We start from the raw sequence: 14,331 nt of genomic DNA on the forward strand, positions 1-14,331 counted from the left end.
TTCCTCCCACTCGTTCTGTCCCTAAGTGAGATGAGGTTTTGCAGAGATGAGGTTTTGCAGCCGTGTGAGCATGCCCCTGCTGCGTGGCCATCCCACGTGTGGAGCATCAAGCCCCTGAGCAGACACACCCAGGGTATTAATAGCTGGGAGATGGCACTGCTCAGCTACATGACTGCCCCGCTGGGCTCTGCATGGACCTTTCTTCATCTGCATGGAGCCAACCCCTCCCTTATCCCTCTGATTTAATCCTTTTAAAATTTGTTTTCCATCGCTCGCACTGTGAAAGCTCATTTGCAACCTCACACCAGTCCCTGCTCCCCCATCCTGTGGTGGCACAGTGACATTTAGAAGCCGTTGGAGGAGCCTCCATGGGATGCAGCATTAGGGCACGAGGAGCATCCTGAGCCCACTGCTGCTTATCCTGTGCAGTAACACTGGGGCTGCTGTGCTGCCAGAACTCCTGCTGTGCCTCACGCAGTTCGATAGGAGCAGAAATGCTCACTGTCCTGAGCTGCAGGTGAAAATGATATCAGTGGGTCCTTTGCCACACAGAGCTTTCCCCAGACACCATTTCAGCTGTTGTCAGAGACTGGGTACAGCTCAGTGCTGGTGACTGCGAGGCTCAGGTGGCCTTCTCCCTCGGCTGGATGTTTGACTCCAGAATTGCCCCAAATTAGAAGGAAATGGTTGGAAAACAAGCCAGCAGCATTGCAGGCTGCATGGGCTTGAGATGGGTCTGCAGCACTGGAGTGTGAGGCAGGAGGCTTTGTTTGCAGGCTCAGGGCAGCTTCACAGAAGGAGGAAAAAAGTTCTGGCTTGAAAGAAGCTGTCTTTCTTCCTTTCAGGGTCTGCTTGCCTGCTTTAACGTGTGAGGGCATTTAGCCAGGCTGTTTTATGGTGTGCGTGATTCAAATTCACACTTCTGTGAAGCTCGTCTCCTCCCTGTCTTTTTTGCAGTCCATCTGGCTCGCTGATGGCACGTCACTCTGCATGCAGTCACCCAGCACTGACCCGGGGCTCTATTGCCACCAGACTGGGGGGCTCTGTGGGCTCATGTCCTTTGGATCCATTCCTTGGGTTGGATTTGGGTCTTTCCTGGCGCAGAGGGCACTGGGGATTGGAGAACTGGAGGAGCAGCGAAATCCTCCCAGCGAGGAGGGGGTGAATTGATGCCCTCCATTCAGGAAGGCTTTCAGAGGACTTTGTTTCCTCGAGTTCAATGGGATCTAAACAAGAGGTTAATTACTTTGCTGAATTAGGGATGTTTTCCTGAATTGCAGATGAATGGGAAGGATAATAAGTCAAGTCCACTTAAAAGTCTTTGTCTTTTGTTTAGTTTTAGTGCTTGTCAAACTCCAATGACTTTTTGGCACTTTGAAGAAAGGACATCTTTGTTAAATATTCAACAGTCCATTCATTAAGGTTTGAGTGCTGACTATAAACATCATGTGAGACACCCAATAGATCTGCAGCAGGCTCTAGGGAGAGCAGGCTCGGTGTTCCCCATACATCCCAGGTCAAAAAGTGAGCAGAGAAACCCCTTTTGTGCCTCCTCACTGCAGTCCCTTCTCCTCTTCAAAAGAAAGGCAACCCTGAGGGTTTTCTGCAGGCATTGTAAAGAGGCAAAAAAAGAAAAATGTGACTTAAGACAATAAATTCTTTGCCAGTGCAGTAGTTTTTTGTTAATAGGGTGATATATGGACATGGCTTAGTGGGCAATATCGGTGGTAGGTGGACGGTTGGACTGGATGGTCTTAGAGGTCTTTTCCAGCTGTAATGATTCTATGATTCTGGAGGGAGACTCTCAGATTTACTTCCTTGCAGTGGAGGATGAGTAGACAGTCACCTGTGTCCCTCGCTTTGTGCTACTGAATTTCACATTCCAAGCAGCCTCTGCCCATTCTTTCCCAAGAAAATAGCCCAAGAGCTGCTTCTTCCCTTTAAATATAAAAATAGGAAGAACCCTCATCTCCTTTCCACAAGCATATGAGTTTGTTGTCTCAGCACTTTAAATTAAGCCTCACGCCTCAATTATCTCCCTTAGCCTTTAACAAAAGCCCCACGTGGCCGTGAGCAGCTGTGTCAACTCCGGGTCTCCCTTTTGGCTCCTTCCTCGCAATCCCCCCGGCATGTGTCACCCACGCGTCAGCTGTGGCCCCCTCTGTCACCCTGCTGTCACCTCTGTGTGCAGATGGGGGTCAGGACCTTTGCCCAACACTGTGGGCTGCACACAGTGATTTCTCCTGTCCCTGTCCCCACGATAAAGTGCCATAGCCCTGCGAAGCATCCTGCCCACCACCGCCAATGGGAGGAATGCGTTCGTGATACCCGACAGCCCCGTGGGTGCCATGGGGTGGATGTGAGCAGGGCAGGCGAGACCTGGCAGATTGGTGCTTTCTAGGTGTTTTTAGATGTTGCTTTATTCCCAACTCTCTGGTTCTTCTTGCTGAATTCCAGGCAGGGCGAATTCAGGTGTGCAGTGGGGGGGGGAGGGAGGAGGGAACAGGAGGATAGATGCGGAAAGAACAAAAGGAGATCCGGAATCAGAGGGCAAGCGTTGCCATCAAGTTGTGCTGTTGTGTGGCTGACAGTATTTTACCAAGCCTAGGGTGTATTTATAGAGGAACATAAATCATGCACACATGCCCTGCTCGAGCACCGTGCACCTCCAGTGTGTGTATCTCTAATTAAGCAACCGTGGAGAGGGAAACGGGACCAGAGCCCACAACCCCAGAACCGTTCGCCAACAAAGCCGTGCGCTCTGTCCTAGCGCTGCCTGCATTTATCTTTCCTGCAGCAGTGTTTAAAGTGAAAAGGGAGTATCAGGAGAGTTTGATAGGATCCAATTAAATTCCAGCAGATAAAATAATGATGAATTGCAGTTGAGCCCTGGCGAGACACGATGTACATTACTGCCGTCCCCGTAGTGAGGGGAAGAAGTTGAGGTCATCAACTACAGAAAAATAGGACACAGCTGCAGCCGAGCGGCTCCTCCAGAAACACAGCCCAGGGGGATGGTGCTGGAGAGAGGGAGGGGAGGGTCCTGTAGGGCAGAGGGAGGTTGGGATGCGTGGGTTTGCTCAGGGTGGGCAGGGGAGTGACACCTGCAGTGCCTTTCTTGGCAATCTATGCCGGCTCAAGGGTGGGCAGGGGGCTTCCCAGGAGCAAATGTGGGAGCTGCAGGGGTAGAGAAGTGGGCAGGCCCTGCCTGGTGTGGGCATGGGATGCAGAGCTGCGTAGGGTTGTTGGCTGTTTCTTGGGAGGATGCCTGAGATGCTCCACAGAAAGGCTTGGTGAGGAGTCCTCTGGCCTGAGTCACTTCCCTACAGCAGGAGACCTTGCTGGGAAGAGCTGCATCCAGGCTTGTTTTTTGGGCTCCTGCAGAGAGGCACCAGAGCACTGATCTGGGCAAGCTGAGGAGCCAAGGAGCTCCATCCCACCACTGACTCACTTCGTGACATGTATTCTCCTGTCTCTTCTGCAGGCACAGTAGCACGTGAGCATGCTTTTCCCTTTCAGCATCCACTGTTTGCTCTCTGGGCAGTGCCTGTTTATTGCTTGCAAAGCACAGTAACTCAACTTGGGGCTGGCAGCATGTCTGTGGAGCAGAACGCAGTGTGGCTGTGAGGCTGCCAGGTGCCACCAGCCCTGGCCTCCTGCACGCAGCTCATTGCGGATTGCTGATGGCCACAGCCATTGCTTACCCAGGAAGTTAATAACTGTTAAGTGCTTAATGGATGTTTGGAAATGTGTTAGCTGGAGGCGAGGAGGAGCCAATGGGGCAGTGCCTGCACAGAGCTTACTTTGTACAGCAAAGGGTACCTGGGACGCCAGGAGGGTGCTGGAGCTCTGGAATGACCTCTTGCCAAGTGTGAATGCAAACATTCCAGTGCATAAGAAGGATAACATGCTTATGGGTGTGAAGAGGCACGGGAGTGAGAGCAGGAGGGCAGTTTTGTCCATGCCATCAGCATGTGACCTTAGCTTTGGCTGTTAACCATTCTTTTGCTCCCTACCCCAGGATTAGGGAGGCTGCTTTGTGCCCTGTGTGACTTTCTGAAGCTTCATCGGTCCTTTTGAAGTAACCCCTATGTGGGTCTGTAGGGAGTGAGTGCTGGGGAGTTGGGGTGGATACCATGTGTGCTGCTCCAAATGCAGCGTGCTCAGCATGGTGATGTCTTTACTGAGACCGATGGCATCTCTTGTGCGTGTTCCTTCTTTGCAGACCTGTCTCTGTTTCAGGGCTGGTGCACAAAGAGTTAACTCTCTCCCTCCCTCTCCTCCTATTCTTCTTCCTCCACCCTCCTACCCACCTCCCAGAAGAACTAATTTCCAAAAGCAGCCGGGGCAGAGAGATGCAAATAAGTGTTTTGGACAGCTGCAGGCTGGATGCCTTCCCGAGATGCCAGGGCCCCAAATGAGACATGTCAGAGTACAAATTGAAAATGCCAATTTCACTTACACTGCCACGTGGCTCGTCACAGCAAAACTCCGCTCCAGTGCCGCTGTGGCCCTCCCTGGCACGTGCTGTGTCATGCTGCAGGGGACGGTCCCATTGCTGCTGTGGGTCCAGCTGCTGGCCTCAGTCCTGCCTGGGATGTATGGCTGGTTGAGAGTGTGGGTGAAGGATGAAGGAAGGTGGAGGGATGTGGGCTCACGGCCCTGTTCTGGCTCCTTTTTCCTAAGCTTGGAGATGGAGTGTTGCTGAGATATTCTGTGATTCCATGGCTGATTTGGGAACTGATGGGGCTGCCCTGCAGGGAGGTAGTGGTGGACTTAGGAAAGGGATGAGATTGCAGTTGGGTGTTTCGTGCCTTAAAAGTACTGTGTACATCTGATCAGTGGCAGCTGTGGCTACCCAGGAGTGAATTTTTGGGCACTTCCAGTCTGGCCCCTGGCTGAAGGACCATTAGCCAAAAGCAGTGGATCATAGAATTATTCAGGTTGGAAAAGAGCTCTAAGATCATCTAGTCCAGCCATCCGTCTACCAGTATTGTTCACTATGTCCCTAAGTACCACATCTCCATGTTCCTTGAATACCTGCAAGGATGTGTAACCTGAAACAAGAGGTGGCTTCTTGGTTGTACCTTGTGGGGTCAGAGGGGCTGAGGGGTGGGTGTGTTACTGTAGCCACATCTGTGGGCACCGTATCCCCATGGCTGGTCAAGGCTCCAGACTTAGGGATGCTACTGAGGCCCAGGAGGCTGCTTGCCAACATGAGGAAAGCCAGAATTACAGAGAATGGAGGTGGGTGAGGCTGTGCTGGAGGTGGTGTGGCCGTGTCCAGCCTGCAGCTTGGGTAAGCTGCTGCCCAAGCATCCACAGCTCCTAACAAACTCCAGCAAGCCATGAATCATTCATTTAATCTCTCCTGACACGCCTGTCATTTTCTCCGGAGAGGAGCGGGGAATCTCTTGCCGAAGGAGGTCATTAGCTGTCAGGGACGGTTCCGACTGCCTTCCTGTCTCCGTATCGATTAAAGCTCTCCGCCTGCATGCCGGGGCTGTGCGGGGAATATTGATGGGGCTGCCGGGGCTGCGACTCAGGTTTCGAAGCAAGGGAGAGCGAGGTTGGGTGGGAGGAGGCACCGAGCTGGGAGCTGAGCTCTGTGCAGCAGCAGGGATCCAGCTTCATCCCTGTGCTAGGCTGGCACGACTGGTCCTCGAATGTGGGGAAGGGTGCAACCCCCCTGTTCCTGGTGTGGAGAGAGGGGTGTGTTTGTTTCAGATGCTATCTATTTCAGCCTCTTCAGCAGCAGCTTCAGACCTTTGGGTTAATGGGTTTTTTGGTCTTTTTAGAAACCCTTTATGTTGTTTATTTTTATGCCAGTCTTGCCTACTGGTTTGCCTATGCTGTGTCTGCTTTTTTGCCCGAATTATCAGACCTGTCCCTTTGTGGCCAGACCAGTTGCTTGCAGTCTCCATCCCTCTCTTTTTGGCTGACAGGGGACAGCCCCCTGGCAGTGCCCTACACCTCCCCACGTGTATCCCTAATGGCCTCCTTCTGTCCCCTCCTGCAGTACTTCTACGAAGGGAATGACATCAGCGATCTGCCGGTCAACTTATCCGTGGTCTGGAATGGAAACTTTGTCATCGACAACCCCCAGAACATCCAGGGTAAGCGAGGGTTAGGGCTGGGTGGGAAGTCAGCCCTGTGCACCCCCAGCCTCCCCATCTCCTCTGAGCGAGGATGGAGCCCAGTGACATCTCAGGACTGTGGGGCTGCACTGACCCCGCTCTCCACTTGCTGTTGCAGCCCACCTGTACAAGTGCTCAGCCCTGCGGGAGAGCTGTGGGCTGTGCCTGAAGGCCGACCCACGCTTTGAGTGTGGCTGGTGCGTGTCGGAGAAGCGCTGCACTCTGCGGCAGCACTGCCTGGCCTACGAGAGCAGCTGGATGCACGCCGGCAGTGGTAACAGCCGCTGCACCGACCCCAAGATCACCAAGGTAGGGGGTGTGTGGGTCTGGGATGGGAGGGGTGCACTAAATATAGTCCGTGCTTTGGGCTGAGCGTTTCTTTTCACTGTTATGCCTTGCAAGACTAAAATCCTCCTTCTGCAGCCCTGGTGCTTTTGGCTTTCTGTCCCGTGTCTGAGATTCCTGCTGTTCATCTGAGCATCCCGGGAAAGCCACAGATCTGGGCTGCTCCTCCCCTGGTTGCACGGGCTGGTAGTTCATCATCCCCATCTCTGACAGCTTTTATGACCTTCCTTTCATAAGATTGCCCACATTAATGTTAACGTGTCTGTCGGCTGGGCTCGAGGTGCTTTAGGAGGGATTGATGCGTAATTCCATGCGATCTGTTCTGTTTACCCACGGCTTGCAGGGCAAGCAGGCATCGCTGGTGTTAATTACTGGAGTCTTAGCGTTGTATCTGATCTGTTTGGGTTTCTATGTGTTATCTGATGAAAGCTGGAAATCAGAGCCTTGCCTTTCCCACTGCCCCCACACCCATGTCCCATGTGCATCCCTTCCCTGCAGGGGCAGGGTCAAGCCCCAGAGCCTGCATTGAGCCTGAGCCAGCCTGGTGCTGACTTGTAGCAATCAGACTGGGGGCTCCTTATTGCTGCTGACGGCAGTAGTGGTAGTGTGGTCCCTGTGACAGCTCCTGCCTTGGGATGGCACTGAGCACCCATGAAGGCAATGAGGGCCACGACTCACTAGCATCCATGTGCACACTACAGCGGATGGTGTCTGGCTCGCAGCAGGCTCTCCATCGTTATGCAGTTTGGCAGTAATTGCAGATGCAGCATAAGCGGATCTGTTAGCAGGTGGGCTTGACCTTGGTGCTGCTCTGTGCCCTGGGGCCGACATGAGCAGGCAGTTGCTGCAGATTGTGGACGTGGTGCTCCTCCAGCAGCTGCTGCTGCTTTCCACAGCACCAGTCCTGCATCCAGGCTTGTGGGCATAAAGAGTGAGTTGGGAGGAAAAGAGGAGCCCCTTGCTGAGGTTTGAGAAGGATGCGGAGCCTCTTCCCAGCCCAGCAAGCTGGAGATTAGGTGTGTTTGTGAGTGGTGAAGCTGGGCTGGGAGGTGACCCCAATTCTTTACCATTGCTCAGTGGTGGGGAACAAGCAGCTCTGCAAACTTACATGGGTCCTGCCGGGTGCTGGCCATGACCCTCAGAGTGACATTCCTTTCCCTGGTTGTCCCCTTCCTGTGCTGAAGTTGCTTATGCCCACCGAAGCCATTTACCTGTTGGGTTAAAAGGACCCTGTGAAACCAATTAGCAGAAGAGTGGTGTTTGCTGGGGCTGGGACTTTGGAGCGGGAGGTTTGTGGGCATTGCTCTGCCCTCCTTACCAGTCCCTGCTCCCATGCGGCTTGTTTAGCTGTGACCTTTCTGTGCTGCACCGTGAACGGAGTCACCTCTTTCCCGGGCTCGTTTCTCCCTGAGCACATGGCCCTTGTCAGGTTTGCAGAGAGGAGGAGGAATCTAACATGCTGGAGCAGCTTTTAACGCTCATCTAAAAATACCAAACAAACAGCTGCTTATTGCCAGCCCCCCCAAGCAGAGCTTGATGCGTGGAGAAGAGCAGTCATGATCACTTGTTGCAGCTCTGTAGTGAGCCCTGATCCTGGAACTGTGCTGACTTCATGCAAATAGCAGTGCCCAGAGCCTGGAAGGGTTTTGCCACTGTGTAAAGCGGGAGCTGTGGCTTGCTGTGAGCTTTGGGGTGCTGGTGGAGCCCCACCACTGCACTGGGACACATCCCCTGTCCTAGTGCAGGCATGCAGCCCTGCCATTTGTTCTACTTAGTGCTGCAGGTGTGCACTGCTGTCAGATTGCCCCTAATCACCTCATTGGAGGCATCCAGTGGGCCTGCACCTCTTTGTTCATTTGTCATTCCAACACCTTCTGTCAGGCCACACCTGTCCGCTTTATTGGGAATCATGCTGGTAAATGAGGCACGGCACGAGGCAGAGGCTCTCCAGCAGCCGGCCAGCTTGGCAGGGGTTTGGATGGCAGGAAGATGAGCGGGATCCATATTCCCCCTGTTCCCCTCTGCCTGCTGTGTTGGTGGTGAGAACTTGGTGGGGATAGTTCCTCACGTGAGAACAGATTGGGTGTGGGGACCTCATCCCTTGGTATTTGAGACCTTCCCAAAGGCAAACTCATGTGTTTCTGTGGTTGGTTGGGTCTGCCTTGTCTCCCTCCTTTCTGTGTCCTCATCTCCTGTGTATCACCCGTCTCCATCTGCAGCAGGGTGTCCATGAAGCAGCCCGCTGCTTGCACACATCTGGCACCTCCAGACTCATTCCTCAGGGGCCATGTGGACACTGCAGGCGTTCGGGAAGCCTGTCTTGCTTCGTGCTCTGTGCACATGCTCTGGCATTTGTCACAGCTGATCTGCTCCTCGGCAGGGAGCAGTGCCCATCCTGGTGCTATGCAGGCTGCAGCCAGCGGAGCGAGGCATCCCCTGCAGCCTGATGGCTCCAGTCCCTTGGCTGATGTGCTGTGCTGTTCCTTAGCTGTCACCTGAGACCGGCCCCAGGCAAGGAGGGACACGTCTGACCATCACGGGGGAGAACCTGGGCCTCAAGTTTGAAGACGTGCGCTGGGGTGTTCGAGTGGGCAAAGTGATGTGCATCCCCATCGAGAGCGAGTACATCAGCGCTGAGCAGTGAGTGTGGGAAAGGGGGGATCATCTTGGTGCATGAGGGCAGGGGGGTCAGAGCTCAAACACTGTCTATGCCTGCAGACGGACGTGAGGGAGCAAAGTCCAGGCTGGCAATGGTTGCAGTGGTGAGGGCTGGAGCTTCTTCCCTGTGTCTTTCAGGATCGTGTGTGAAATTGGAGATGCCAGCCCAAGCAAGGTCCACGATGCACGGGTTGAAGTGTGCATCCGGGACTGCTCCCCCAACTACAGGGCCACCTCGCCCAAGAGCTTCACCTTCGTGGTAGGCCCTGGTGTCACCCGTGCACTGGGAACAGGGCTGGTATCACATGTGGGTGGGGCCATGGGAGGAAGGTGACTGTGGGTGTCTTGCTGCCATAGGCAGCCCCCCGTGCAATACCCTGTCTCTCTCCCCCCTCCCCATCTCTCATCGTCCACTCATGGACGCTTGGGACCCAGGTCCCATCCTGGCCCATCACATGCTGAGGCTGTTCTCCTTTGGCAGACACCCACTTTCTCCCGAGTGACCCCTGCCCGCGGCCCTCTCTCCGGTGGCACCTGGATTGCCATTGAAGGAAGCCACCTGAATGCTGGCAGCAACGTCACCGTCACCATCGGGGGACGGCCCTGTGCCTTTTCAGGGTGAGGGCATGGGGCACATGGGTGGGGGAATGGAGGTGGGGGCACCTCTGGAGGCAGTGGAACCCCCAAATAGAGCAGACCCCGTTGAGCCATATCCTGCAGGCACCTGGAGAAGTGTCCCCCCTGAAACCAATTTGTGTCAGAGGCTCCAGGAAGAGCCCAAAGCGCGGGGATTTTTCTCTAAAAGCATAGAGCCCTGAGGCATGAAGTGGATAATTTTTAGATTAGGGATGATAATGGAGCGGCTCTTTAAATATTTTCCTGCGGTAATTACTGGTTATCAGCTCTAATCGCTGCTGTTTGCAGCAGCCACGCAATGGGAACGCTCAGGAGCAGCTCAGCCTTTCCCGACTGCCTTTTGTTTCATTTCTTGAGTTTCTTTTTCTCTCCCTTTCCCACTCAGCAGTTTCACAAGGAGTAGGGGTGCCATTACCTCCCTCCTCTCTGTTCCCTGACTGTCCTGTTTCTGCCTCAGGAGAAGTGCCCGTGAGATCCGCTGCAGGACCCCCCCTGGCCATGCTCCTGGTGGGTCCCCCATCCTCATCAACATCAACCGGGCAGAGCTGAGCAACCCGGAGGTGAAGTACAACTACACAGAGGACCCTACTATCCAAAAGATTGATCCTGAGTGGAGCATCAACAGGTAGGTGAAGGACTGCTCACAGGGATGCAGCAGGGCTCTGCTGGACACAGATCCCCCATCCCAATATGTGTTCCTCAGTGCTGCTGCAATATCCCCTGGGCCCTGCTCCAGAGAGGAGCATGAGGAATGGCTTGGCACTGGGTCCCTGCTAACTCCTGGCCTGCAGTGCTCAGCCTGGCGGGGGGCAGGAGTGAAGAGAGCTTTGGATCTGCTTAATTTCAGCTTGACATTTGGCAGCAGCGAATAAAATTAAAATATTTCCCATTGGGGGATTTTGAAAATGTTTGCATATTTTTTCTAAAAGGTTTGAATTGGCTGGAGAGGAGACGAAGGAATCCATTAAGTGCTTGTGCTGAGGGAAACCTTCCCCAGGGTGCCAATGAGGAGTGAGCTCCCCAGGGGCATGGCCGACCTCTTTGGGGTTTTTAACACAAAGTGGTAGAGAAAGCCCCACAGGGACCAGCCTGACTTGGCACCTGCTGCTTGTCACCTCCCTCTGCCATGGAGGAAGGGGGTGGCAGAGAGGACCTCCTGTTGGTGATGCTTTCCCATCACTTGTTCCTTTATTTGGAGTTGTGTTCAGACTCCAAGCCCTGTGCTCCATGCATACACAGGGTGGGATTTTAGGGCTATTAGGCATCTGAGATGATTTGGTGCTGGTCCTGCTGTCCGTGGTGACATGGCTAGAGAATGGGTCCCTGAGGCACCTGGGCTGGGGCAGGTGAGCCTCTGTCTGGTGAGGATGGGGCCTGCTAATTGCCCAGAAGTGGAGACCTCGGGTCACAGCTGTTTCTTCCAACCTGTCATTTATCTGTCTCTAGTGGTGGGACACTGCTGACTGTGACTGGCACCAACCTGGCCACCATCAAAGAGCCCAAGATCCGAGCCAAGTACTGCAGCTCTGAAAGGGAGAATGTAAGTGATGCTGGCTGATGGGGAGGGCTGAGATCAGGGCTAGAGCACAGAGAGAGTAATCTCTCTTCAACATACAGCAGAAAGCACATCCCTCCCTGGGATCCAAACATGATACCATGGAGGTGGTGGTGTCCAGGGGCTGCACCCAGAAGAGGGGCACCGGGGCAGTGCTATCCCTGCCCAGCACTGCTAGGGTGAGATCTGAGCATGCAAAAATTATGGGAGGTCTTTGGGATGTCTGTAGGGCAGAAAGACCCCATCCCCAGCAAGCTGTCCCACCTACCACCATCACATATCTGTAAAATGCAGCCACCAGGGTGTTACATAGCATCTGTTGATATTATGACATAGATTCCAAGTCTAAATCCTGTGTCCAGAGCTTGTAGGAGTTCCCTATAAGGTCAGACCCTGCCCTCACTGCTGGGAGCCAGGTCTGACCCCAACCCATGCCCCCACAGAACTGCACAGTGTACAATGACACCACCATGGTGTGCTATGCACCCTCCATTGACAACCCCGAGCGGAGCCCTCCTGAGGTCGGTGACCGGCCGGACGAGATCGGGTTCATCATGGATAATGTCCAGGCCTTGCTGATCATCAACACCACCAACTTTGTATACTACCCAGACCCCGTCTTTGAGCCGCTCAGCCCCACGGGGATGCTAGAGCTGAAGCCCAGCTCTCCCCTCATCCTCAAGGTAAGGCTGTGTGCACCCAGGGCATGGTTCTCGTGGGGCAGATTTGCTCTGTGATAAGGCTTCCAAGCGTTCCCTGTTGTGCTGGAGCTGACTGCTTTGTTCTTTGATCCCTCAAAGGGCAGAAACCTGCTCCCTCCGGCTGCAGGGAACTCCCGCCTGAACTACACAGTGCTGATTGGGGACACTCCCTGCACTCTGACTGTGTCTGAGACCCAACTGCTCTGTGAGTCTCCTAACCTCACCGGCCAGCATAAAGTCACGGTAAGCACCGAGCCCCCTGTGCAGGAGGTAAGGAGGAGGAAACATGGGGCTAACGTGGGGCTTCATATCAGAGATGCAGGCAGGAAAGTAGCTGGTGTTAGGGGCACTTGGAGCCTTTGTGTCTCATGGTCCCTGGCTGGGTGTCATAGAGATATAATCTTCATGCCAGCACTGACCCTACTGTGTGTGCTCATCCTCAGACAAGGATGGATAGCGCACTTGCAGGAACAGTCCTTGGGAGCCTTTTCCCTGCGCTCCATGCATCGCTCTCCCTAATTGTGTGCTTGGTGTAGGACCAAATGTTTGTCCTTTTCCTGGCACGTTCAACTGGCTGTTCCTGCACCCTGCCAAGAGTTGCTGGGTGCCAGGGCACAGCTGGAGCTGAGCACAGGGGGGTTCCTACCTCATCCGTGGTCCCCACTCGCACTGCAAGCCATGCTCCGTGTGCATTAGCTTGTTGCACAGCAGTGCTCATGCTCCTGGGCTGCACGGCCTCGCCTGCTTGAAAGGGACCTGACACACTCCCCCCGGGCTCCCCATCTATCAGGGAACTCGCTTCACATCCCATCTGTTATTGTAATGCTGTCTGAATGAGACATCAAACTCCCTGCCTGCTCCGTGTGCACGTTGGCAGCGTGTCCTGCATCCCATTACCATGCACTGTGCGCTGCTCCGGACAAGCTCCTGGGGCACTGGGGGATGCTCTGTGTTTCCCCACATCCCGTTGTTCCCAGTGTGGTGGGAAGGCACGATGCCCCCTTATCGCCTGACCCTTTGCTTTTTCTTTCCCTGCATGCAGATTAAGGCTGGAGGGTTTGAGTTCTCCCCAGGCACGCTGCAGATCTACTCGGACAGCTTGCTCACCCTGCCTGCCATCATTGGGATTGGTGGTGGTGGTGGCTTGCTGCTGCTCATCATCATCATCGTCCTCATCGCCTACAAGCGCAAGTCCCGCGATGCTGACCGCACCCTGAAACGCCTCCAGCTGCAGATGGACAACCTGGAGTCCCGGGTGGCCCTGGAGTGCAAAGAGGGTGAGCAGTCCTGGCCCCCAGCTTTGTGTTGGGTCTGGGTTTCATATCAGGCACCGTGAGACACTTCTGTCCTTTACTAACCTCAGTGCGTGAGGTCAGGATTCAGCCCTCTGTCTCCCACCTCTCCCACCTCCATCCTCCTCTTTCTCCCTGTGGCATCCCGTAGACTCTCACTCTGACCTGGATGTCTCTGTGCCACCCTCATGCTCTGGGTACTCCCAGCCTTTTCTCATTGCCTTTCAGAGAGGGAATGGAACTGAACAAAGCTGCTTTGTCAGAGAAAGGAAAACCATTTTGGGTGGGATTTGGGGATTTTTCCAGTTGAAGAATTCCCCTCTGTTTCTCCGAACGTGAGCAAAGGGAGCAAAGAGGGTATTGAGGGCTGCCTGTGAGCAGGCAATTGGTCTCTCATTATGTGATAGACGGATGCTGTGAAATTGGACAGAATTCCTTGTATGATCCTGCTGATAAAACCTAATTGCCCATTATCCCCCTGAGCTGGCTCCCAAGGCCCCGACCCTGCCAAGCACCGCCACAACCAGCCCCGAGCCTGCGGATGGAGCAGGCACCTACGACGAGATAATAAAAAGGGGAATGCAAGAAAAACCCTTTGCTTCCCCAAATCCCCATCCCTAAACAGGCGTGTGGATGGCAGTGGTGACAGGGAGAGGGGAGGGAGCTGGTGTCTTGTCTTCTACAGCTGGCAGATAAAAGGATCTGCTTTTAATTAAAAGGCACAATCTCTTCCCTGCCTTTTCTCTTTTCTAGTCCCACTAGTTACAGATAAGATAGCACGCCTTTCAAGCTGACGGTTTGTTTTTTCTCATCAGGCTGACGAGCCTGCAGCCCTGTGCTATGCTTTCAGCTCCCTTTAAAGTGCTGTTAATTTGATTTTTCTGAGGGTTTTCTCCCCCTCACTCCCCCAACCCCTTTCCCATCTCTAGGACTCCTCTCCCGTCAGCTTTTCCCTGTAGGTGCAATTAAAGGTTCGGGACCTCCCTGCATTGCTTTCCCTTGGGAAT

General features: G+C 54.1%; 1 protein-coding gene across 4 annotated transcripts in view; it reads left to right on the forward strand.

Moving 5' to 3' along the window:
* The window catches only part of PLXNA1 (plexin A1), a 98,457-nt gene that overhangs the window by 57,747 nt on the left and 26,379 nt on the right, over positions 1 to 14,331 (forward strand). For all 4 annotated transcript variants that reach the window (XM_031607552.2, XM_090148225.1, XM_031607562.2 and 1 more), the window contains 10 exons: positions 6,020 to 6,116; positions 6,256 to 6,446; positions 8,971 to 9,122; positions 9,279 to 9,399; positions 9,622 to 9,758; positions 10,234 to 10,401; positions 11,223 to 11,316; positions 11,775 to 12,014; positions 12,132 to 12,275; positions 13,075 to 13,309. In XM_031607552.2, coding sequence (XP_031463412.2) covers positions 6,020 to 6,116; positions 6,256 to 6,446; positions 8,971 to 9,122; positions 9,279 to 9,399; positions 9,622 to 9,758; positions 10,234 to 10,401; positions 11,223 to 11,316; positions 11,775 to 12,014; positions 12,132 to 12,275; positions 13,075 to 13,309 — 1,579 coding nt within the window. The remainder of the gene's footprint in view (positions 1 to 6,019; positions 6,117 to 6,255; positions 6,447 to 8,970; positions 9,123 to 9,278; positions 9,400 to 9,621; positions 9,759 to 10,233; positions 10,402 to 11,222; positions 11,317 to 11,774; positions 12,015 to 12,131; positions 12,276 to 13,074; positions 13,310 to 14,331) is intronic.

This window comes from Phasianus colchicus, chromosome 11 (genome assembly GCF_987193195.1).
Source record: "Phasianus colchicus chromosome 11, bPhaCol1.hap1.1, whole genome shotgun sequence".
In the NCBI taxonomy this organism is placed as follows: Eukaryota; Metazoa; Chordata; class Aves; order Galliformes; family Phasianidae; genus Phasianus; species Phasianus colchicus.